A 25,068-nucleotide genomic window follows, 5' to 3' on the forward strand; every position below is an offset into this window, starting at 1 on the left:
ACACAACAAGGAGAATAAAACCCGACAAGCTGATCAAACACATCCCAACGAGGACGGACGCACTCTGCTCCATGCGCACCACATGTGGTATGTTGGATTCTTCCTCATGGTCAATGTTCTGCTCCGCCCAGCAAACATGCAACTACATGACATGCTTCAGTTTGATACAAACAAAACTCCCAATGGCAGGAGAAACAAGATGTCACCAGATGCAACACTATCCAATTCACACCATCCCACACTACACCGGGGTGTGGTGTTGAGGGATATTGAGAAGCCCAGTTGACGAAACACAGGTAATGGGGGATGAAGGTATGGATGATCACATGAGCTCCACATTACAGTGGGGGCCTTTGAGGCCCGGTGGATAGAAGATGCTCATGCAAACTACCCTGCAATCTGTATGCTGCTTGCAAAGCATTTAGCCGTGCACCCCATCCTTTATCTGTCCTAAAACCAACACTGTTGCTGTCCTCACGCTCTATCTCAAAGACCATTCTTTAAAGGTCATTTTACCTCATAGGGAACAAACTTCATAACATGCGAGAAAAAATGATGACAAACATAATCACTGTCGTTTTAAGGTCATTTCACTGTTCGATAAAGAAAAGTAGGCCGTCAGACTGTTGGAGAGAGTTGGTATCCAAATAAAAAAATTGTGATACAACTGCACATTGTCATGTTAGTAAAAGGAACCTATATTAAGTGCAAGTAAACACTTGCTTGTAACACCGATTGCTGTCTGAATGAAGGATCAATACATTTAACAACAGACACACAAATCAGTGCTCCCAGTAGGCTTGCCCATTCAAGATGTTTCAATTAACTGTAGAACTTCCTGCCGATCGCATTAGACTCTGATTACATATCTGTCTGTCCATCAGTCCGTATGTATATCTAGAATCATCCGCCCGGTGCTGACATGCGACATGTCTGCATCCCAACTGAATTAGCAAATTGTGTCTCTCCCCCCCTCTAGGTCATCGTTGTTACTGTTGCCGTTGTGGATTCTGTAATGTAACTCTTGTTGTTTGGTGTGCTGTGTCTTTGTGAAATAAAAATGATAAATGGTGAACAAAAAAATCCATTGAACAAATAGGGATAATTATATACCTATGAATGTAGTTTACCACTATAGATGCAATAAGATGAATCGTTTGTTGAGAAATGTAAATATACTAATAAGTGAGCCTGAGTGACTTACAGCATGTAGGCTACAGTGAGTACGACAAAGAGACCTAATTAAAGTAACCTTTCCCAAACCAGAAATCGGGGCATTTGTGTACAGTGCCATTTCGCCCCATTATTTATTACTTAATTGAGATTGCGAAGAAAAAGCAAAACAAAGTAAACTGTTTTAACGTTGAATGACTTAGTTTCCGAGCTTGTTGTGGATAATGAATGATTTAGGTTTTGAGGAGCAGCATTAAAACTTGTCGGCAGAGGTTTAGAGCGCCACAAGGGATGGAAGGTGTTCCCATTAAAGGGGAGATTATCCCATTACTCTCTCATTCTAAGGTTAAATCAGCCTTCCCGGCAACACCCCTTAAAACCACAAAACAACCGCTGCCGTCCGGTGGAGCGGACAGGACCAACAGGGCTGAGTTGGCTATCTAGACAAGAAACAGGAGGTAAAACAAGTTACGCAAGTGAAAGGAGAGGGATGAACAGCAGGACGAACGTACCAAGTCTAGAACAGAGATAGCAGGGACAGCTGTCTGCTGCTAAAGTGAAGGAGAGAGATGGAGCGAGAGAGGGGGAATACAGGACAAACAAAAAGGAGAAGGTGGAGAATTAGCAAAGCTCAGGGTACCATCAAGTGGTCGAAAGAAAGAGTGAAAGACATCCAGTTCCCAAAGAAAGAGAAGCTAACGGGAATAAATAAGAGCAGATGGACAGTAAAAGAGATAGAAAATAAATAAAGGTCAAAACATTGTTTTATAAAATGTAGTGCAGCAAACATTCACTTATTTTAAGGTCAGTGAATGTACCCTGCAAAGATATCTTGAATTGGGCCTAACCAGCAAAGACTACATACTGAAGCCAGATGGCCCCTCCCTCAGATGGCCCACACACACTGTCCCCTCTATTGGACACTCACTAGGCTCTTGGATCAACCCTCATGGACTTTGTGCCCATGAGCTATACACTTTGAAACACAAAAAGGCACAAAAGAGTCCTCCAATCATCACCCTTCTAACAGGCCTGAAGGTCCCACCTCCATGTGGTTGTGCAGTGTGGTGCTCAGCAACCAGCCAAGCCCCAAGCCCCCCCCCCCTAGAGCCCCGTCCCACCAAGCCAGTCAGAGAGAAGCCGCTTCAGCATGGCAAAGCAATGAGTAAGCATGTTGGCAGAGATACATCGCAGGACATTCATGGTGCGAGCTATTGGGACTGCCTACCTCCTTCATGCCAACACATTGATGAAGACCCTGCTCTTCCACTAACTTGGTGCCCACCTCTGCCTTTCCAACCAAGCAACCACCATATTAACAACCTGGTGAGTTAATATGGTTGAGGTATATTAAAGATTTATTATCTTTAATATACCTGACGCAAATAATCATAATCCATATTCCATCGACCTTACTATTTATCATTGCAATGCAAATGTTAAATACAAACTGCAACTACAATACTGCAAGGTCAGCCCAGAGCTGCAAAACACTCTGGTGCTCAACGTCTGGAAGGAGTTTAAATTGTTTAAACAAACTTTGCAATCAAACTAACCCCTTATTTTAAAATAAATGGATGTCGAGTTTGCCCCCTGATCTCCCAGCCTCACCCTGGGCCTCGGTCTAGCCTCCAGCTCTTTCTTACTCTTGCTGTCTACACCACCTGTCTCTCCTCTCAGCTGGAGGCCCTGGAGGGCTGGCTTGTGATGTAGCATCTCCTGTCGACTACACCACTAGCCTCACCCGGGCCCTCTCCTCAGCCTCCAGCCTCTGTCTAACTCCTGTCGACTACACCACTGGCCTCACGGGGCCCTCTCCTCAGCCTCCAGCCTCTGTCTAACTCCTGTCGACTACACCACTGGCCTCACGGGGCCCTCTCCTCAGCCTCCAGCCTCTGTCTAACTCCTGTCGACTACACCACTGGCCTCACGGGGCCCTCTCCTCAGCCTCCAGCCTCTGTCTAACTCCTGTCGACTACACCACTAGCCTCACCCGGGCCCTCTCCTCAGCCTCCAGCCTCTGTCTAACTCCTGTCGACTACACCACTGGCCTCACGGGGCCCTCTCCTCAGCCTCCAGCCTCTGTCTAACTCCTGTCGACTACACCACTAGCCTCACCCGGGCCCTCTCCTCAGCCTCCAGCCTCTGTCTAACTCCTGTCGACTACACCACTAGCCTCACGGGGCCCTCTCCTCAGCCTCCAGCCTCTGTCTAACTCCTGTCGACTACACCACTGGCCTCACGGGGCCCTCTCCTCAGCCTCCAGCCTCTGTCTAACTCCTGTCGACAACACCACTAGCCTCACCCGGGCCCTCTTCTCAGCCTCCAGCCTCTGCATGATCATGGCCGTGTCCACGTCCTCGTCGTCCTCTTCCTCCTCATCTTCGTCGCTTTGCTTGGACTCCTGCAGCCTTTTCTGGAACTGCCACTCCAGCATGAGCTTGCGGAGGCGGTCGCTCTCCTCTGCGGTGCGCTCCGGCTTGGCCTGGCAGTGGAAAGGAGGATTTAACTATTTTATTCAGGTTTCTTCATCTATATTTACATCCTATACTGTCCTGTATTTGCTGATATCCTCATTTCCCCTCTGGTATTAACATTCCATGTGATCTTATCTTCAAAGAGCAGATGGGCTCCGTACACCGGGTGGGAGTAGAACATCTGTACCTGTAGCTCCTGGATCTCCTTGTCCAGCAGGTCCACGATGTGCAGTTGCTGCTGCTTCTCAGCCTTTTCGCGGGCATCCCTCTTCCAGGGGTCCGGGGACAAGCTGTCACTGGAGGACAGCTCCTCCTTGCTGATGGTGATGTACTGCAGGTCCCGGCGCTCGATGGTGCGTGGCTGCTGCTGTGGTAACAGCTCCCTGATCACCGTGTCCATGGCTGAAGGACAAACCCATGGGTTCAATAAGAGTGCACACTTCACAACCCCTACACAATAAGGGTTTAAAGGTACGATATGCAAGATTTGCTATTTTAAGATAAACTCGTGACCTCTCCCTTCCCTCTCAAAACTGCTCCCAGACTCAAAAAGTACTACGAGATTGCTCTGCGCTGCTGCAGAATAAAAGCTATTATTTAGATACCTATACCCTCAAGTTAGCATCTACAGTACATCACATGTGTTTAAGAGCACGTTTCAAACTAAAACATGTTACTATTGTACCTTTAAGGTTAGGGACTGGCTCATTTTGGCAGAGACTTTTCTAAGCGTAGTTTGAAATCTCAAACTATACATATTGAGAAACCTTGAATTCAATTTAGACAAACCACAGCTCAGTACCAGGGTTAGGTCCAGGGTGAGGTCCAGGCTGAGATCCAGGCTGAGGTCCAGGGTGAGGTCCAGGCTGAGGTCCAGGGTGAGGTCCAGGGTGAGGTCCAGCGGCCTGCCCTGGGGCGGGCCCCACAGGGCCAGGGACACTGGCCAGCTTCTCGGGCCGGGATGGGACCGGTGGCTGATGCTGGGGAGGGGGGTAGGGTTGGGCTGGGGACGGCTGGTGGTGCGGAGGGGGGGCGGCCATGACAGGGTTTGAACGAATCTGCCCCAGCTTCTTCTCCTGCTCCCTTCGCTTCCTCTCCCTGGGAGGAGCAACATGATCAACGCCGTCAGCAGTAAATAACATGTCATGTTTCACAGAATCACCAGGACTGAGGGATTCAAGAGGAATCCAGAGGAATGGCCCTTTCACATTTCAAAATATAAAACAAGCAAAATGTTGGTTTTAGCTTTGTACTAGGAACCAATAAAACATTTAATAAAAAAGCAGTCAGAGGAATTGACTGCAAACAAAGTAAGTAGTAAACAATAACATAACAGGCAGTGACGTTAACATAGCACTAGTAAACGGTAACAGGGGTCAACACGTAACAGGAAGTGACATGAACAGCAGCAGTAAACGGTGACAGGGGTCAACACGTTACAGGAAGTTCCCGTACCTCTCCTCCTCCAGTCGAGCCTTCTCCTTCTCATACCAGCGCTGCTGCTCCTCCCGTTTCTTGCGGTCGGCCGCCTGCTGCGCCGCGGCGGCGTTGAGCACGGGGGGCGGGGGCAGGGGCAGGTCCATCGGGGGCTCATAGGGGTCGTGGGGGAGGTGGGTGGGGGGAGGCGGCGGGGGTGGAGGGGGGAGGTCAGAGCGTGACGGGGGGTGTTGTGGTGCGTTGGGCGTCTTCCAGCGCCCAGGGCCACTCTTGTGGTTAGGGTGGGTCTTGCTGTTGGAGGAGGAGGAGGCGTTGGAGAAGTTGAGGTGCTCCTGGCTGGAGGTGGAGGACTCCACCGAGGAGGAGACCTGTTGGTGGTTACCCCAGTGGTCCACGGCGCCTGGGAGTCCTAGGAAGAGGACCACCATGAGATACAACAATACACAACAACCAAACTGTTTGAGAAGTCACACAGATAATAATTCAAGTTAAGAGATCAATCAAGTAGCAATCGTTATAACAGTTATCTAGTTGAATACATGTTTATAGTATACAAGTTATACAATTGTTCTGGCATATGTATGCAGCCTTTGGTGTCTGGTGCATTCCGTTGTATGTATGTGTCTATAGGATAATGCCTAACATTACTTCAGAATATGGAAAGCAATCAGTGAATTTAGGCCTTAAATACGGGAGTGGTTTAAAACTAGATAATGAAAAATGCGGTGAGTGCTGTGGTGCAAAGTAAAGTGGAAAATATGTTTTGGTAAAGCCACGTAGTTTAGGACGTAAAGATATTTGAATGTCTTAAATCAAGTGAAAACAAATAAAGTGAAGATTTTAACCAATAGCTAATGTGATCAAGTTAGAATAGCTGAGCTGTTCGGATAGTGTGTGCGTGCGTGTGTGTGTGCTTGTGGTAGTATCTTGGAAAAGTATGTTATTGACCTTATTCCTTCACATCTAGTTCATCGGAATAAGCTCAAAAAAATATGAGGTTTATATATGGCATATCATTTGTGTAGATGGCATGACGTGAAAAAATTGTTCGCATATAGCTTCTACTGGGAGTAGGCCCGGATAGGTAACAAGCACGTAGCCTTTAGCAATATAAACGGGGGTCCCCACAGACAAATGCCCGATATATAATAATCATATTCCAATCATCTTTTAGCGCCAGTGTAACAAGTACGTAGTTTCGATACAGTTGAAGATACAAGTGTGTCGATTTGTTAAATGTTTTAACGAAGGTTAACAGTTAAAAATTGACCAAGATACAAAGTCTGAAGTAGTTGAAGTGTAAGAGACTGGGCGGACGGCTTTGCTGTCCTCCCATTGTAAAAAAGATTGTGCCGTCAATAGAACTAATTAATCTCACAATTTTCTGTAATTAATCTAGATTAATCTAGATAAATTAATCAATAAATGAATATCGAATAATCTAATTTTTCTACTGAAGACCGAAGCTTGTAACAGATATTTATTTTAGTAAAATCATTGAATTAATGTAGAATCAACACAAAGAAAGTATATTTAGATTCAAATACTATTTTAATAGCTTTCTTTCATCTTTGAATACAATTTCTCTCCTGTGAATACAAATGTTCAAAAAAAGCTTGCTTCTTTTGATCGATGTGGCCAGAGAGCGAGAACAACCTCTCTCAAGGCACTGTGGTTGCAGGGGTTGGCAAGTACTTGCAATGAGTCCCAGCTTGGTATGTGCTTCTTCTCTCTGTGACCACCATTGTAGTGGACACCCCTCCATGTCCGTTTTGGGCTCGGCTTTGTAGCGGTCCAGACAATGCTCTATGGACTCTTCTTCTTCATCCGACGTATCAGACGAACCAAGCAAGAAGATGGACATCTTCCTCATCTGTGGTGATGGTTCCTCTGTTGTCACAGCAGGTGGTTGCCGTGTCACCTGGCCATGTGCTGAAGCCCACACCTCACTCCTTTCTTCTTTGGGGAGACACTTCAGTTCTTTAAACCTGGGGTCAATGGCAGTAGCAATCTTCAGCCAGGTGAGGTTGGTGCTGTTCTTCCGCTGATTTAGGTCTGTGGTAAAGACCTTCTTGAACCGCACAACGTAGATTGGATCATTGTCTGAAGGCTCCATAACTTTGAACAAGTGACGCTAGGCTGGCAACACTACTGAACAATAGATGTTTTAAACATCTAGCACATCATTTTTGTATAACAGAAAAATACTTTCCTTCCTGTACACACACACACACACACACACCAGGGGGAGAGGGAGTGAGAACACACACACACACACACACAGGTGGACAGAGAAATAACAGGAGACACACACAGACATACCTGGCGGGTTCAAGTAGTTCCTCCAGTTTTTGCAGTTTGGCAAGCTCTTGTTCAGTCACCATGGCAACCTTGCTATTTTGCTGCACCAGTGTAGTGGTCAGTGGAGACTTGTTTCTCCGGATCCGCTTAACCATCGCCAGGATGGAATTCCATCTTGTTGCAACGTCCTGAGCAAGAGATTCTTGCTTATGTCCGTGTGCAAGTAGCTGCTCATTTAATTCCTGGGCGTTTGTTGGACTATGCTTGAAGTGCCCGACAATCTTGCGACATTTGGCCAGAACACTTTCAAACCCACTGTCCTTAAGGGAAACTGACCGTTCTTTGCAACCATGTTACGAGCACTGTCAGTGCCAAGTGTGGTTAGCTTCTCCTTTATTTCCCATTCGTTTGCAACATCCGAGCATGCCTCAGCGTAGTGCCGCTCCTCAGTTTTATTCAGTTAGCACAAATTACTGCAAAGGCCATTCTTTATCGATGAAATGCACTGTGACACCCAAGTTGATCATTGTAAACAGAAGTCCAGTGGTCACTGGTCACCTGTGAGAGCGACGTCCGCTGCTTCCTCAAGCTTGTTCCTCCGCCTAGCCCTCTCGTCCTTATACAAAGTGTGTATTCTTGACACTATGATTCCTCAAGGGTGGATTATAAGAGCTATCTCCCGATGACGCTCGAATCACCGCTCTCATTCCGTCGTCTCCAACCATGTTAATTGGGCGGCAGTTTTTCGCTATCCACATAACCAAGGAATTGGTTATCTTCACACCACACTCCATTGGCTAGATTGGCGAGGCCCCGTGGCGGTAACTTCAGCAGGGTGTTTTGCTCTGAGAGGACACGCCAAAGATGAACTACTTCTATGGTAGTTGAATTTGGCTTTGCAAAGTGTGCAAATTACTTTAGATTTCTCCAACGAGCCATCGGGCAATTTTTTTAAGTGAAACTTTCATCCTAAAAGTCCGTCTTTGTCCATCTTTGTGCCAGCGACTGCGCTCTAACCAGGCGGCTTGCTTTGTGTAGTTTGGTAACAGAGGTTATGGGTCAGCTGCCACAGGAAGTGGCAAAACTGCGTTAACGGCGTTAATTTTGTTTTACCCGTTACAAAATTTTAATTAATCTCCAAAATGAACACGTTAATTTTGACAGCACTCAAAAATGTATTGAGCACTCTATACAGCAATCACCTAATGGGTTTTTACCTCACCATCTTTTTTAAGCAATACTTTTAATTTCATAAAGATTTACTATTTTCACATCAATGTATGTCAGCTGACCTCTCTGGTAGTCCATGTCACGGTGGGCGTAGTCCGCCTCACGCTGGTACTCATTCTCCCGGTAGTGCTGCTCCTCCCGCTGGTGAAGCTGCTGCTGCTGCTGCTGGAGGTGCAGCAGGTCCTCCTGCCTCAAGCCCCCCGGAGCAGGGTACAGCTCCTCCTGGGACTGGCCCATCTTATCCACACGCTGAGGAGGGACACCAGGTTAACTACCCAGGTCCTTGTTCATTTTTATAAATTTTTATTACACAAACATTTGCACTAAAGCAATAAGTGCGCTGAATCCACAAGGGCATCAACCTGAGGGAACAGTTCCATAGCAGGATGCGATAAGGGCGCTAGATCTACACAAAGTGAATATAGGTATTGTGACACGTAGTATGTCAATGTTAAAGGTCCCATGGCATGCTACTTTATGGATGCTTTAATAGATATTAGTGGGCCCCTAACACAGTATTTGAAGACCTTCCAGAAATTCAGCCGTGGTGCAGAAATACAGCCACTACGAGCCAGTCGCACATTGAGCTTTCCCCAAACGCGCCATTTCGGTGTCTGTAGCTTTAATGCAAATGAGGAGGAGAGAGGCGGGTCAAAGAGGAGGGTGGGGGTGTGGCCCTGAGCAGCTTACGGCCACGGTACCATGCGCTCTGTTTACAGTGGATGTATCGCAATGGCGAGGGGCACATAGCCTTTGGCCATGTTCTGTAAATATTCGGGAGACCTCGAGCTCTATACCTAAATAATATCATATTATACATAGATATCTATATCATATCAAATATATTATCGGGCCAAAAGCTGTATGCTCCTCAAGACAATATTATGGATCTCAAAAGACTGCATCGGGTTCTCCGACATCTCTGATGCTTGCACGTTCACATCAATCAGAAGTATACTGAACCACGACATGGAGGAGAAAGTCATTGTTGCCCCCGATTTTCTCCCGCCGGAACCTCGGCAGCGGGCAACGCCAAGGCGGTGGTCCCTCGGCAGCGGGCAGCGCCGGGGCGGTGGTCCCTCGGCAGCGGGGCTCAAGCGGAAGACAATCCCTTTCTCCCTTATGTCGTGGTTCATGTACTTCAGGGAGTCAAAGCCAAAGTTCCTTTCCCCCCAATTCCTTCTTAACCATGGCTGAGATAACCCCCACTAGGAGAGTAGACGAGAGTCCGACGTGTTATGCGCCGTTACAGTCCTGGAGCTCTATCTTAATAATATCATATAGCCTAATGGGCCTACATATCATATAATACATATTATCAAGTCCAAAAGCTGTGTGCGCCTCCTGACGATATTATGAATCACAAACGACTGCGTCGGGTTCTCCGACGTCTCTGGTTCTTCCACATCCACATCAATCTGAAGTAGACTGAACCGCGCGCTGACCACTGCCGGCTAGCCGCTGCCGGGCGGTGGTGCTTCACGGCGGTGGTGCCTCGTGGCAGCGGGCGGCAGGCAACGGGGCCCAACGATGACTGAGATAACCCCAACTACAGTCTTGTTGTGGAAATACTAGAGACGTCAAAGAACCATAACACCAACCGCGGAACAGTTATCCAAATAACAAAGTGTACAACACTTGCGTTACAACACACACACACAGACACAGACACACACACACACACACACCTCATTGTCGGGCCAAATCTCTGGGCGGGCAAGGCAGAGAAAGGGGAGGTAACTTGGCCCATTATGAAAACGTATGGGGCCACATGCCAAATCAGCGTGCTTGAGCTTCCATTTTTTCAACGGCGAGCAGGATGCCTAGTGCCCGTTTTACACCGAACGCAAGTTTTAGCCACTGGGGGACCATAGGCAGGCAAGGGGAACTTATATTAATGTTAGAAAACCTCGTTAAGTGAGTGATTTCATACCCTCTATGCGCAACTTTTTGAATTTTTTCTGATGTTTCGGCATCAAACTTTTTGGAGACTTGCATTTCTGAAAAACAATTAGGCTGGAGAAATGCCTAATCTTTTTAGCATTCCTACCATAAAATATATACTTTATTGATTAGTCTGCCTACCTGCATGCTGTTGTGAAGTCCTTCGGAAAGAACTCCTGGCAAGCGCTCCCTGTCGTCCATGGGCTGCCAGTGCTGGGTGGGGGGGGGCTGGTTCTGGCCATGCCCAGGGACCACCACCACCCGGTCCTGGCTCTTGGAGGCTGGGATGGTGAAGTACTCCCTGGGGTACGTCTGCGTTGGGATGGGGTACTCTTCCGGATCAGGGGTAGAGTGCTCCTCCTAAAGCATTTCCGTACAACCACATTCATAATGAGGCTCACTATTTTAATTAGGGGGCCAATCACAGTGTGCGAGGCAACCTATTGAAATTAGTGTGACTAGAGTGAATTTCCACAACAAGACGCTGGGCCACTCACACGTGGCCTGTGTCAGCATTGGTTACTCACGTCAGCGGCGCATAGGTTGCCGGTGGAGACGGACGTGATTTTTGTCCCTGGCCCACCAGGGTAGTCGCCCTTGCTTCTCGGACTCTGACCTTGATCTAGATGCACAGAAGTATGGATTAAAGCACTAGAAATTTAAATACAAAGCGAATTATCAACTGTTAAATCAAGGTATCGGGTAAGTTACTTTCCTAATTAAAACAGAATTGCGTTCTTTTTGCTGCGCTCAGATGCTGCGTGCGGCACCTGAACTTCCCACACCCCTTCTCGCGAACCTAGACCTGAAAAAGATTATGTGTTCTCTTGCAGAAGTTGTGACTTATTTGTTTCCCTCACTCTCGATCGCTATAAGTGAAATATAAGATACAGCCGAGCCCATCAGGATTCTCCCCAGAGCAGGTTTACACAACCAGACACATACGGGTGATCAGGTCTTTTCCGTATTCTTTATCAGTAGTTTATAATAACACCAAATTTCCCCTGGGAGTCGAGGTGAAGAAGTTTGGGAACCCCCGCTCAAGACTCATTAAATGCATCTTTGGATTTCTTCTCATGTTTTTGCTGTTGTGTTTCATTAAGCTTAGAATTAGCTTTTTTAGCTTTTTTATTTTTCTTCAACTCTTAAAACTCATAAATACAGTGTATTTAACGATTGAGATATGCAAATAGAAATTCCACACTCCGATATAAAAACTCTGGTGGTAATATGCACCATTCGAACACGCAGGTTGAAGCCCGATAATTAGGATCTAAAATAAATGAAGGAGATCTGGCACACAAGACTGAAGAACTGTTCATTGGGCTCTCATGAAGACCCAGTCTCGGAGGTTGCTCATTATTAGTGTGGTTGCTACTGCAAGCACATCTACCCTTCTTAAGTTTTCTTTATTCCGTTTGCCGGCTTTTTGTGCAGTTAACTGCTCCTGCATACTTTCAGCTACAGAAACCATTCAACTATCAAAACGTCCAGCCCTTTAACAGCATGATTGCTATCTCTTTTCCAAACTTCTGAGACTTCAACTACTTCAGACATCGTAACTTGGTCAATTTTCAACATTAACCTTCGTTATAAACAATTAACAAATCAACACACTTGTATCTTCAAGATTTGAAAACCGAATTTCGATTACCTTTATACTTTTTTCAGAATCACAGTTTAAGTTCCATATCGGCATAATTTTTCCGTTGGTCTGATTGATCTAGGCTGAGGTTAGTAGATGGACGTGCAGGCAGTGTGGCCAGATTGGGCGTTTTTTCCCACCGAATTGGACTACTTTTTACGAGGTTCAGGCAGCGCTGACGCTTGTGCCGACGATAGCATTTTGGCAACCACACTGGCAGTTTGTTAGGATAGAAGCATTCGAGTTGCTGCTCGAGGCTTTTTCGAGAGCCGCTCATCTAAACAACTTCCAACTTGACTTTATTGGGTTCCCAGCAATACACAGGCCTAGTGTGAAGTCCATCTGAATAATGTTATACAACAGTTGTATACAGCATCCATCTATAGTCGCCAAGTTAACTGTGCGTTGGCACTTTGCGGACATAGTTAAAGACATAATGGAGTTCGTGAGCAGAGCCATAAGCCCCGCCTCCAATGCCGCACAGAGCATCGCTGGCTCTTCCTTTTGTTCCAGGGTTATTAATATTAAACATCCATAATTCAATTCCTCAGGGTCCCCAGAAATACACAGTGAGAGGGTCAAGTAGTTCAGAGACACGCAAGAAATTCTTTGGAGAGCTTCAATCGATGCTTTAAATAAAATGACATGAATGGACCTGAATCACCAATGGTAAGAGGTATTGGGGGTTGACTTACTAGCCACATTGGGGCTGGAGCGGTGGTCGGCGCGGTTCTTGAGCAGCCGCTCTTCCCCGCTCATCTTCTTGGGTTCTGGGTACGCCTCCCAGCCGGCCTGCGGGCTCTCTGGCGATCCGTTCTGAGCGGCCGTGTTGTACAGCTCAAAGCCCTCGCTCTTGGGGCGCATCTTGCCATTCTTATCGCGTCCGCGGTCAGATGCTGGTGAGAGAAAGGGTGTTCAGAGGTTTGAGTAGGAAGAGTGACTCCGACGCTGTGGCTCCACCTAGTGGGCAATTGAGGCAATGCACCTGCGTCTTACGCCCAGTATTTTTAGGATTTTTCAGCTAAATTGCATCAAAATTAAGCTTTAATGCATTTAAAGGGGTGATGTTTGGTTCACAAATACCCATTTTTGTTTGTATGAGATAGGGACGGGGGACCTGGGGGGACTCCCCAGACTTTGAGATTAAGGGTTTACCGGAAAGTCAGGTTTTACAAGACAGCATTTATGAGGGATGAAGGGAAACAAGAAGGCGCCGGATGAAGGGCAGGATATCAAGACTGTTTTGAATAGAATTGACCTATCGCCAAGTCCCTCCCTTCGAACACAGCTGGCTTATGATAATTCAGAATGATGACCACTGACTAATTTCTCGTATATATTAAAAAATATATAATAATAAATAATATATTTAATGTATAGATCACTTTACATTCAGAAATCTCAAAGTGCTACATATATATATATGGAAGGTATAATTTGGTTATGACATGCGAAGACCTCCTGAAAGCAGCTCCTAGACAGTAGTGCTCAAGAATAATATTGGGACTGTGGGTAAATCTTGCAGCTCTCATCGAGGTAATGAAAGCATAGTGCAATAAATACAGCTTAGACAAAACATTGTTACATTCATATTTGATGTTGATATGAGTCAGCCATAGCATTATGTTTGCACACATTTAAGACAAAGCATGGTCAATTATTCAGTTTTTCCCTTAAAGCAATAAAACACATGCTGCCCAAGATGTGAAATCCTCAGTTAATGCAGTCAAAGTGGGCGGGGCTGAGGGCGGAGGCATCTGGCCTCTGTTGTCAGTGGAACAGCGGCCTTCTGAATGGCATCTCCCTTTAAACGTCACTTCAGTCCACAGAACGGACGGGAGGACTCCCTTAACACTCACATTCCATCACGCACAACTGGACTAGTTGAACCTCGTGTTGGCGATTTCTGGAACATTGAACTCACTCAAATGTCAAGTAACACTGTCTGGGTGTGTGTGCGCACTTTTTGGTGTTCAATTTCACACACACACCCACAATGATGCGCTTTGGGCGGCTACAGGGTGAACCACAAGGAGGGCGTTGTCTGGAGGATTCCTGCTTCTTTTCCCAAGTCAACAAACCACCACACAGCCTAGACAGTGTACTGTGGACGCAGCCGTCACCATAGGCAGACTGCTGTTGGCAGCCTAGACAGTATACTGTGTACGCAGCCGTCACCAGGCAGACTGCTGTTGGTAGCCTAGACAGTATACTGTGTACGCAGCCGTCACCAGGCAGACTGCTGTTGGTAGCCTAGACAGTGTACTGTGTACGCAGCCGTCACCAGGCAGACTGCTGTTGGTAGCCTAGACAGTGTACTGTGTACGCAGCCGTCACCAGGCAGACTGCTGTTGGTAGCCTAGACAGTGTACTGTGTACTCAGCCGTCACCAGGCAGACTGCTGTTGGCAGCCTAGACAGTGTACTCAGCCGTCAACAGGCAGACTGCTGTTGGCAGCCAGGTGGTATCTGAAGCTTAGATGTTACTGCTGGCACTGTGAACAATGGTAGGTCATACATTTCACATTTGGAAAAAAAATATGATTGGTAGCTTAATCTAGTTTGAATACATACATTTTCAATTGGAAACCTTTACTGTTTTGAAGAGAATTTACCGATTGCCAAGTCCCTCCCTTCGAACACAGTTGACCTATTATAATTGTATATGATCGACTACACTCATATTTCCCAGATATATTCTCAGGGGTGCAGACTGGTCACGGCCCAAAAAGGTGGAAAAACAATTAAAGGAGCAACGTACGGTGCCCAGGTCTCTCCCCATGATTAATGCTGGATATGTAAACAAAGGGTTAAAGTGACCCATAAAAGCCTGTCAGTGATGTTCAGTCTTCATATATGAAGCAGTGCTAAGAACAACAACGACTCGATGCATCTATAGAATTCTAAAGATGCATTTATGTGAATTACGAATAAATAAAAAAAGAAGTGACACACAATACCAGCCCCTACAACTCCCATCAACCCCCCCAGTGTCCACCACCTCACTTTGGCCAGTTCTCCTCCACTGCAGTCTTAAACTATATGAACAACATAATATCTCACTGTTGACAATCAAAAATGATATAAAAAATAAAAATAAAATAAAAAAATAATATTCCTGACAAAAGTATAGTTTAGAAAGAAGAACAGACTACATTAAGCAGCCCTGCAGGCCACATGGGTCATGTACTGTACCGTGCAGGTCAATGGAGAAGCACCAAAGCTCTTTTTGGTAGGCAATTTGTATTTGATATGACTGTCAAAATAGTAATCTATGCAGTTTTATCACTTACTGAAGAAAAGGGATAAAATAACGCTATGTGAAGGTTCCCCTCTGCTGCGAACGCGGAGGGCTTTATCTTATTGCATAGACCCTCGGAGGTCAGGACCAAGCAGCCAGAGCGGTGTGCTTGGACGCGTGGAGCTCTGACCGGGAGAAAGTGTAGCTTTTGGGAAACTGGTAGTACAATGCTACGGTATGGCCACGCCCCCCTCTCATCCAAAAACTATTCTCTTCACATGTATAAACAGATTGCTTGTAGTAAGTGTGTTCTCCATGCTGCCTGGAAATCTAGCTAGAAGGCACGCGCAAACGAGCGCCACGAGACAGCCCATCAGCAGCAGTGGAGTCTAGCCGTCAGAACAGACGGATGGCCAAGTCACAACCTACCTTGCTCTGCCTCTCATTGGCTAGTACTCTGAGGACCCTTACTGGAACAGTCTCTACCTGGTGAGCCACCGGGGCGCCCCAAAGCAGTGGATCTTCATTGGAAGGTTAAGTTGGTTCCAATGAGAGCTCCAACACCGCCGCCACCATACAGCCGCTCTTTAACTTACAGCACTGCTCAATTAGCGCCATTAACACTCATATTAAAGAAAGGACAAGACCTAAAGCCATCACAGAGCCATTACCACTCATTATATTAAACAGAACAAGACCTAAAGGCATCACATTACCACTCATTATATTAAACAGAAAAAGACCTAAAGTCATCACATTAACACTCATTATATTAAACAGAACAAGACCTAAAGTCATCACATTAACACTCATTATATTAAACACAGAACAAGGTCTGAAGTTCACGCTGCACGACACAGTACTCCGTGGCTCGTCTGTGACTCGCTTTACCTTACAGCTGTAACAGAGTCAGGGTCGGACCAAGAGTGGATCAGAAAGCCACTGACTACCTCCACACATCAGACGTGAAAATTGCAGTTACCCTTTATAGGGCTGCACAATATATCAAATTTTTATCGCGATGACGATATTGGCGTCCCACGATGACAAGTAGTGTTCTCGCGATATGTGTCCAATAAATACCGTCAGCAATGAAGGATTTAAAAAAAAATGGTTAACATACTGGACAAAAGGTATCTAATCCCCTCACGAAATTATTTTTCCAGAGTGGCATTCCCTGCGCTGTATGCAAAACGCAGAGGAGAAATAGAGAGGGATCTCACAGGTGTCGAGTACTTTGCCAGTACCCCTGACCTATGGTCAAGTAGAACGATGGCAGCAGCTTGTCCCGGCTCTTCAACTTCCAACAGCGATGGAACCTTGACAGTTAATTTCATCAATGATAATTTTAGGATGCAGAGTAGATGCCTGCAAATGGCATTTTTCCCGCAAGACCACACTGGAGAGTTAATTTCCCAGGGACTGAGGGAAGCGATGGCCTCTTGGGGCTTGCAGGAGGACAGACATGTCTGCATTACAACACAGGGCCGTAGCACAAAATTCTGGGCCCTGTACACAAGAGGTACTGATGGCGTGGCCTGGCGGCAATTTGCCGCTGAGCACAGTGTGTGGCTCAACCACTAGGGAGTGGTAGAAATTTAAAAGATTTTTTTCTTTCAATGAATAATCCTGGTAAATAATCTTGATATCAATATTGATCAAAATAATCGTGATAATCATTTTGGCAATAATCGTGCAGCCCTAACCCTTTTGAAAGTTATTCCAACAAAACATGTGTTTAGACCGTTTCAGAAAGGAAAACTATCCATTGTGGTGACAGGAAGCCAACAGGTCCAACGAACCAGGAGCTAGCAGCAGGAGGAGGGTACAAACCTCTGGGCAGCATGGGGCTGGGCTGGTTGAGCAGAGTAGCCAGGCCGTGGTAGATGGCGCCCTGCTTGGCCACCTCCAGGGTCACCACAGAGCCCGTTCGTGTCATCAGCTCGGCAGCTCTGACCACACACAGACAACAGATTTAATAGAGAGCAGACTTCTAGGGAACAATTCCAGGTTTTCGTGCTCTAACAATATTTGTATCTCAATAAACAATATCTCAATATTTATGCATGTCACTCAATCATCCCCGACTTGACAACCTTTTATATACTTGGAATTGGTCTTGAATCGGTTGTCTCTGAATTAATATTCATCAATACAAGCTATATAAATAAAGAGAGGCTCATATGCAGCTGAAGGCGGTCAGCTTGTGGCCTGAGCATGTAAAGGCCAAAATGTCTGTTCCTGCAACCAGGAAGTAAGGGTGTTGCGCTATTGGTCAGAGTGAATCCCACCTCTCCTGGGATAGGCCCACCAGACTCCGCCCATCTACACTCAGCAGCTGGTCCCCTGCTGCCAGCCGGCCATCCTAGAAGAAACAAACAAATACTAAGTGAGTGACTGACTGAGGGAGTGAGTGAGTGAGTGACTAAGTGAGTGAGTGAGTGAGTGAGATAGTGAGTTAATGACTGAGTGAGATCATTACCATGTCAGCAGCGCCTCCCTTGACAACAGACTTGATGTAGATCCCCAGTTTCTCTTGGCCTGCTCCCTAGTGATACAGAGAGAAGGATATCATTGTATAGCTAAGTAAAAACATCAATACATATTGATGTAATGAAAATACAAAGGAAATAAAGGTCCAGCGGCTGGGATTCAGCGGATAGTTCAATCACGGTCGTGGTTAACCGTTGTCATATTTTATATTTTTGACAGATTATTTTGGATAACAGTCACAGAATTTGCCGGTTTGGTATGAGGTTTGCTTACATTTAAACCGTAGTTGAAAGAGCTGTTGTGCTAGAGAACGGGACAATATATTCACAGACCAGTGTGGAATACATCAGGTCCACATTGTAGCAGCCACCATAGGGACACACAACGTTGTGGACAGTGGAAGTGAAACCTACCATTGTGAACATGCATGTTCACACACAGTCTAATCCACCTCGTCGATCATATACAATTATAATAGGCCAGCTGTGTTCGAAGGGAAGGACATAGCGATAGGTCAATTCTACCTCCAACACCCATTGTGGACTGTTGAATCTCTGAAGAGTTACAAATTCTAGGCCCCCAGGCTCATAAGGCCCCCAGGCTCATAAGGCCCCCAGGCTGTGTAACTCACAAGGCCCATAGGCCCTCGTAGCTCATTTGGCCCCCAGGCCCTCGTAGCTCATTTGGCCCCACAGCTCAATAGCCGATACCATGCCTGATCGGTCTCGTCTTCAAAGACACAAAATAAATATTCAACCAGCTCATTCTTTTTAGCAATGATTAAGCCATGTTTTGCTCCTGGTTCTAAATAAGTTGTCTGATGCCCTGGTAGACAGGCCTGGTCCAGTGGTGAACTGCCTAGGGACAATAATAATAATAATAATAATAATACATTTCATTTAGAGGCGCCTTTCAAGACACCCAAGGTCAACAATGGGCATCCTTACTCTTTCTAGAACATGACTCACATGATCTTTGCTGTCTGACAGTATATAACTGACAGTATGATTGGCAATGTAGTATTCACCACAGAGGAATGCTGTAAAGGAATGTAACTGCTGTACTACAGTAAGGGTTAAGGTGCAGGGGGTAACCCAAAAAAGCTAGATATCAGTACATCTCTTTCCACTACAAGTTCAGCCTGGTGGACTTCCCCAAAGTATTGAGTGAACACAGATGCATGTTTTCACACATTGCACAGGCCCTGTAATACCCTGTTTGCGTTAACGCCGTTAATAATGCGTTTAACTGACAGTACTAAAATATATATATTAGTGGTGGGCCGTTATCGGCGTTAACGGCTGCGTTAACACAAAACTTTTATCACGCGATAAAAAAAATATCGCTGTTAATCTATTTAATCTATTAATCTATAACACTTCCTTGTTCGGACCCATCACGTGACTGAACTAACCAATCAGAAGCTAGAATTTAGACTGAGGTAAACGTGAGGGAATCAGAGAGGCAGATTCAACAGAATATCCTGACCGTGTTAAATATGTAAACATGTAATAATTGTGTAACATAAATATGTAAATGATTAACTGAATTTTAAGTACCGGTACATTTCTAGCAAATTAACTCCAATATAAATTATATTAATCTATTCTACAACTTTCAAATATTTAACTTCTAAACCTTACATTATTATGGATTATTACACGGCTCTTCTCAATGCTGTAGACTGCTCCATTCACTTGCTGTGGTTCAGTCTGAGAGCTCATTGGTCAATGGGCAGCAGCTCATTTGCATTAAAGCTAGAGAACCCAGAACCATTGCATTCTGAAGGGACTGAAACAGGGGTATAGCGCTGGGCAAGATTATTTTTTCCTAAAAGCTACTTCCAGCAAACAGCTTCAAAAGCTTGTTTTCTGGAACTATTATACTTTGTTTACTTGTTAATAATACGTCTCCTTTAACAATATAAATAGAATTATTAGCCACTTGGGTCAGCCACCCCATTCTTGAAGTTAAGTGATAAATGATATGATGATAGTGTTAAGATTTTCATTTTGCTCTGTCTCATTTGATAATCGACATTCCGTTGATCCCCGAGCAAACTAGCAGCTATATTATTTCCGTGAGGCTTAAATCCATATTAAGGCAGTTTAGTCCAGAGTCCCGAAATGGGAGATTCATAAAAGGGGTAACTCCAAGTCACTTGTGAAAACACAACTTGCTAAAAGCCCTCTTGGAAGTGTCCCTCTGTGTGTGTGTGTGTGCGTCTGTCTCTGTCTCTGTCTCTGTGTGTGTGTGTGTGTGTGTGTGTGTGTGTCTTTGTTTATGTGTCTCTCTCTGTGTGTGTGTCTCTCTCTGTGTGTCTCTCTCTCTGTGTGTCTCTCTCTCTCTGTTTGTCTCTCTGTCCGTCCTCTCTCTCTGTGTCTGTCTGTCTGTCTCTCTCTGTGTCTGTCTGTCTGTTTCTCACTCTCTCTCTGTCTGTCTGTGTGTCTGTCTGTCTGTCTGTCTGTCTGTCTGTCTGTCTCTCTCTGTGTCCGTGTGCGTGTGTGTCCGTGTCTCTGTGCGTGCGTGTCTCTGGGCGTGCGTGCGTGTGTGCGCGTCCATCCTCTCATTGTTCTTGCCCTCAAGGGAGGTAGCTCTCTTGTGCTATTGTTTCACTATACTTATTTTCTTCAAATTCCTGAAAAACATGGAAAGTATGGCAATTGACATTCTGAAATTCTACCTCCTAAAGAATATGACGTACCATAAAAGCATACCAAATCCATTGTTGGCAAGACAGAGCAGTAGTATGGTTAATTTGAGTTATAGTTGTAAACTAGGAAGTGTGTCTGCTGCTGCAGTTGAATGGAATGCAGCATGCGGTCTCCAACTATTGTACGAGGAGTAAACGGTAACAAAGAGGAAGAACAGCAGGGCTCAGTTTCCTTCAGCTCCAGCTGTGAGACGTCGGGGAAGGAAGGCCTTCCACACAATCAAACACCAAGGAAAAACAATACACAGCTGCAACAGGAAAGATATTCATAGTTATATATGCCTCACAAGAGTTCAGAAATTGAATCAATGACCATGGAATGTGGTTTGACTTCTACCATGTGAATCAACACTGAACCAAAACAAGCTGAATATAGCTGGTATAGCTAGAATATACACCATGCATTAAAACACAGCCTGCTTCTTACTGCAGGTCATGCACACACATAACTACACTTGTTTTAGGGTAATGTCTAACTGCTTCTTTCAGTTTTATGTATACCCAAGTAACGATCTTTGAATAACTGATAAAGCTAGCCCCAGCTCAAAGATAAAAGGATGTACACAGATGTGCGGCATAACACAGAAACAAACTGCACTGTACCTCAGCATGTAGCCTGCCCACCACCGAGAACCACATGTTCTACAGGTAACTTGCACACGCCATGATTCCACACTGCGACCAGATCCGGTAAAACATCCAGATCCAATAAAATAAGTTACTTTACCACCAGGTAGAAATGCAGTAAACGGTGTTCTGTTCTTCTTCCTTAAAGCCACCTAATTAAATGCCTGCATAAGAGTCCAAAGCAGAAGTTGTTGAAAGCACTGTTACTGCGCGACTGCAGTGCCCTGTCCAGTCCTGACACACTCCCCTCCTGCTTATCCTTTTGAAGAGGGGGTGGGGGAACCCAGCATCGAGCGGCCAATCCCATGTCACTAGCCAAGTTCTGGTTTGTGATCTTGAGCTAACCAGCAGACAAACTTTTTTTATGTGATGAAAAGGAAAGAACAGCCGTCCAAAAGCACCTGTAGGGATACCTCTTAACACAGTAATGCATACAGCTGCATTAGAATCAACCACAGGGCAGTACCATGAAAGGCCACTAGGCATGTGAGACGGCGCAGAGTCCACTCTGAATCGCCCTGCCCAACAATCTTGTGTGCAAAAGAGAAAACAGACGTAAATACTGTCGGATCAAATTGAAAAGCAGCTTACACTGCAAATTACATCAAACAAAACTATCTGGACGAGCTGTGCATGTGAATTAACTCACAACCTTGTCTTGTACACAACTGATTGCATGTAACATTAGGATTCAAATCAACATCCTTGTTCATCAATCTCTTCAAACAAATAAACAGCAAGAAAGATATTGGATAAACAAACGCTGCAAAAAGGATCTAGGGGTATGGCTCCGTCCGTTAACACCCCTAGACCCAGTGCAGCACTACAGGCTCCGGCCTTTAACACCCCTAGACCCAGTGCAGCACTACAGGGTCCGGCCTTTAACACCCCTAGACCCAGTGCAGCACTACAGGGTCCGGCCTTTAACACCCCTAGACCCAGTGCAGCACTACAGGGTCCGGCCTTTAACACCCCTAGACCCAGTGCAGCACTACAGGGTCCGGCCTTTAACACCCCTAGACCCAGTGCAGCACTACAGGGTCCGGCCTTTAACACCCCTAGACCCAGTGCAGCACTACAGGCTCCGGCCTTTAACACCCCTAGACCCAGTGCAGCACTACAGGCTAAATGATAGCCTGTAGTAGATAGCCTTTTCAGCATCCTAGATAGCCTTTTCCTAGATAGCCTTTTCAGCATCAAAAATGATGCTGAAAATGTATTTATAGTTTTAAAAAATAAATAAATAATCTCTGAACTAAGGCAAAGCATACAACCAGTCGGCCAAAAACAGTTTTGATGCTCTGTAATTATACAGTCTGCAATAGACTACCCAAGCAACCCGACTGACTGTATTAGTGCTCCCAAGCACAACGTAACATTAGCATTGTTAGCATCAAGTGTGTTAAGGACTACATTAACAGAAGTGTTTTACAAGTGGGTTAGTGTTATGGATTTTACAGCATTAGAAAGAAAAGTGCTATTTGACATTATGACAAATTTAAGTATAGGCATCAGACATTAAGTATAAATGATAATTGTTCTCAAATAAAATCTGAAAACTACAAAGATGTACATTAAAAGAGATGATGGTTGTGGAATAATGATGTGTGAATAATACAGTTGATGAAGCTATAAATAAATAAGGTTAATTGTTAATATATATTGTTAGATGGTAGTTGGCATATATATTAGTGGTAAATAGATATTTTCTACCCCCAAAAAAACTTCAGGGCTCAAATCATTTCAGTTAGCTGCAGGTCTAACCATGCACAACTTTTTTTTATTATTTTACCATCTTATACTGCTTTCCATTCCTTTTTTCTCTAATAATGATAGTCGTTTTTCCCGTTTGTACATTTAATTTCTTTTTTTGAAAAGCAATATGAATGGCCTTTTGTCCGAAGGCTGCTTTATAGAAAGAGTTGCCTTGCTGTACACATTTAACAGGTTGGAACCTAAACCCCCATGCTTTGGGACAATGACCTGGGGTCTCATATATAAAACTGTGCGTGAGATGGTTACTAAAAGTGTACGTACGCCCAAAAGCCAAGTTTTGCGTGCGGCAAAAAATATTCAGACTTATAAAACCCTGCGTACGCACACCCCTAAGCAATCTTTGCTTTATAAGTCACGGAGTGTCTACAAGTGTGCGCAGCTGAATCAGCTTCACGTTCCGCCCTGGACACGCCCCTTTTTAACCATAATGGATACGACCTCATGAATGCGATCTGCATATAAATCAGACTCAGATGGAAGTATTATGTCCTGTCGGAAAGAATGGCAGAAGGACTGAGAAAAGCAAAAAAGCGAAATTTCACGGAGGTTGAAGTGGAGACACTTGTGGGTGAGGTGGAGGCCCGAAAAGTAGATTTATTCGGCCATCACGGGATCGGGATCACTAACAAAAAGCAGAGTGAGTAGCAACATGTTGCTGCAGCAGTGAACTCTGTCAGTGGCACGGAGCGCACAGTCCCATAATTAAAAAAGTGGTCTGACATAAAGGTAAATATTTGTATGTACCAATAAATCGTTATGGTCCCTGAAGACCCTCTCCCTCCGAATCCTGCCATTTGCATGGTCGTCCAGCAGTGCCAGCAGTGCCATGGTGCAGCATTACACACAGGGCTCACCGCTGTATTTATAGGGTTATGGTAATAAGACTGACCGAGAACACCTTGGATAATCAGTTTGTAATCACCCACGTAAAATGTTCTTGAACATAACCCCTTTTTAATGCCTGATTTGTCATGAAAAGCATCAAAAGGAACGGACAATAATATAACGATTGTGATGAGGAGTATGTGGCTTGGTTTTCCACACTTGGGATTTAATTTACATTTGATTACAGTGTCACATACAAATATTATGTTATTGACACATGTTGGACGGATGCTTTATTTCATGCAGTCGCGCCATCAGTGGACAGTATGGAGTGATGGGATTAAATATAGAGAATTTTGAATTTGATTCTAAGGAGAATGGAGAATGTTTCTGGAGTTATAACTGAGAAATAACGCAGTTGACTTAAATTATTCTGATTACATAGATTTAACGCATGATACGGGTTGAAATTAAACTGATAAAACATAATCGCTCTTCTCTACATTTCTTCTGTCTGACTTCAGTTCACCACCCCACCGTCTGTCACCAATTCTCCTTTTCCTCCAAACCATATGTACGCATGGGTCAGTTTGCTTAGGGCTGCGCTCATTCTCCCGTCAAGTTATATTTTTTTATAGATCACAACCTTGGCGTGGAAAGTCACGTACGCCACTTTCAGCCCCGTTTTGTGCGTACGCAAGGGTTATAAATGAGACCCCTGAGGACTAAATAGAGATTGAGAGAGGACTTGTTGCTGTATCATCGTAGTGCGTTTGGCCTCACAGTTCAACCCTGCAGCACTGGGACTTTGGACCCGCACCAGGACATACCAAAGCTCTGGTTTATTTTTGGAAACTCATCGGGGAAACATGCTCTTTTTACAGCATTTTAACGGGCCATACAGAGCCCATTGCCTGTCACTTTTTCACTGAACACACACACACACACACACACACACACACACACACACACACACACACACACACACACACACACACACACACACACACACACACACACACACACACACACACACACACACACACACACACACTACCTTGGCTGCGACGATGCTCAGGCCCATGCCGTTGTGCTTCTTCAGGGTCACCGTGACGACCTCTGGCTCCTTCTTCATCGACTGAAAAGGAAGATGTGTTGAGCGGAGGAATAGATCTTGTTTGTGGACA

The 25,068-nt window shown here is 45.2% G+C and overlaps 2 protein-coding genes across 19 annotated transcripts in view; one reads left to right on the top strand and one right to left on the bottom strand.

Moving 5' to 3' along the window:
• Window positions 1-25,068, top strand: part of ift172 (intraflagellar transport 172) — a 516,193-nt gene that overhangs the window by 226,749 nt on the left and 264,376 nt on the right. The window lies entirely within an intron of this gene.
• The window catches only part of afdna (afadin, adherens junction formation factor a), a 114,436-nt gene that overhangs the window by 8,398 nt on the left and 80,970 nt on the right, over window positions 1-25,068 (bottom strand). For 9 of the 18 annotated variants that reach the window (XM_060041888.1, XM_060041889.1, XM_060041891.1 and 6 more), the window contains 13 exons: window positions 24,939-25,019; window positions 17,930-17,995; window positions 17,739-17,812; window positions 17,281-17,399; window positions 12,903-13,103; window positions 11,090-11,184; window positions 10,704-10,922; window positions 8,681-8,867; window positions 5,106-5,496; window positions 4,453-4,748; window positions 3,838-4,052; window positions 3,479-3,658; window positions 1,686-1,724 (listed from right to left, as the gene is read on the bottom strand). In XM_060041888.1, the coding sequence (XP_059897871.1) occupies window positions 1,686-1,724; window positions 3,479-3,658; window positions 3,838-4,052; window positions 4,453-4,748; window positions 5,106-5,496; window positions 8,681-8,867; window positions 10,704-10,922; window positions 11,090-11,184; window positions 12,903-13,103; window positions 17,281-17,399; window positions 17,739-17,812; window positions 17,930-17,995; window positions 24,939-25,019 (2,163 nt within the window). The remainder of the gene's footprint in view (window positions 1-1,685; window positions 1,725-3,478; window positions 3,659-3,837; window positions 4,053-4,452; window positions 4,749-5,105; window positions 5,497-8,680; window positions 8,868-10,703; window positions 10,923-11,089; window positions 11,185-12,902; window positions 13,104-17,280; window positions 17,400-17,738; window positions 17,813-17,929; window positions 17,996-24,938; window positions 25,020-25,068) is intronic. The other 9 variants (XM_060041893.1, XM_060041899.1, XM_060041898.1 and 6 more) reach the window with 3 other exon arrangements.

This window comes from Gadus macrocephalus, chromosome 21 (genome assembly GCF_031168955.1).
Source record: "Gadus macrocephalus chromosome 21, ASM3116895v1".
Taxonomy (NCBI): domain Eukaryota; kingdom Metazoa; phylum Chordata; class Actinopteri; order Gadiformes; family Gadidae; genus Gadus; species Gadus macrocephalus.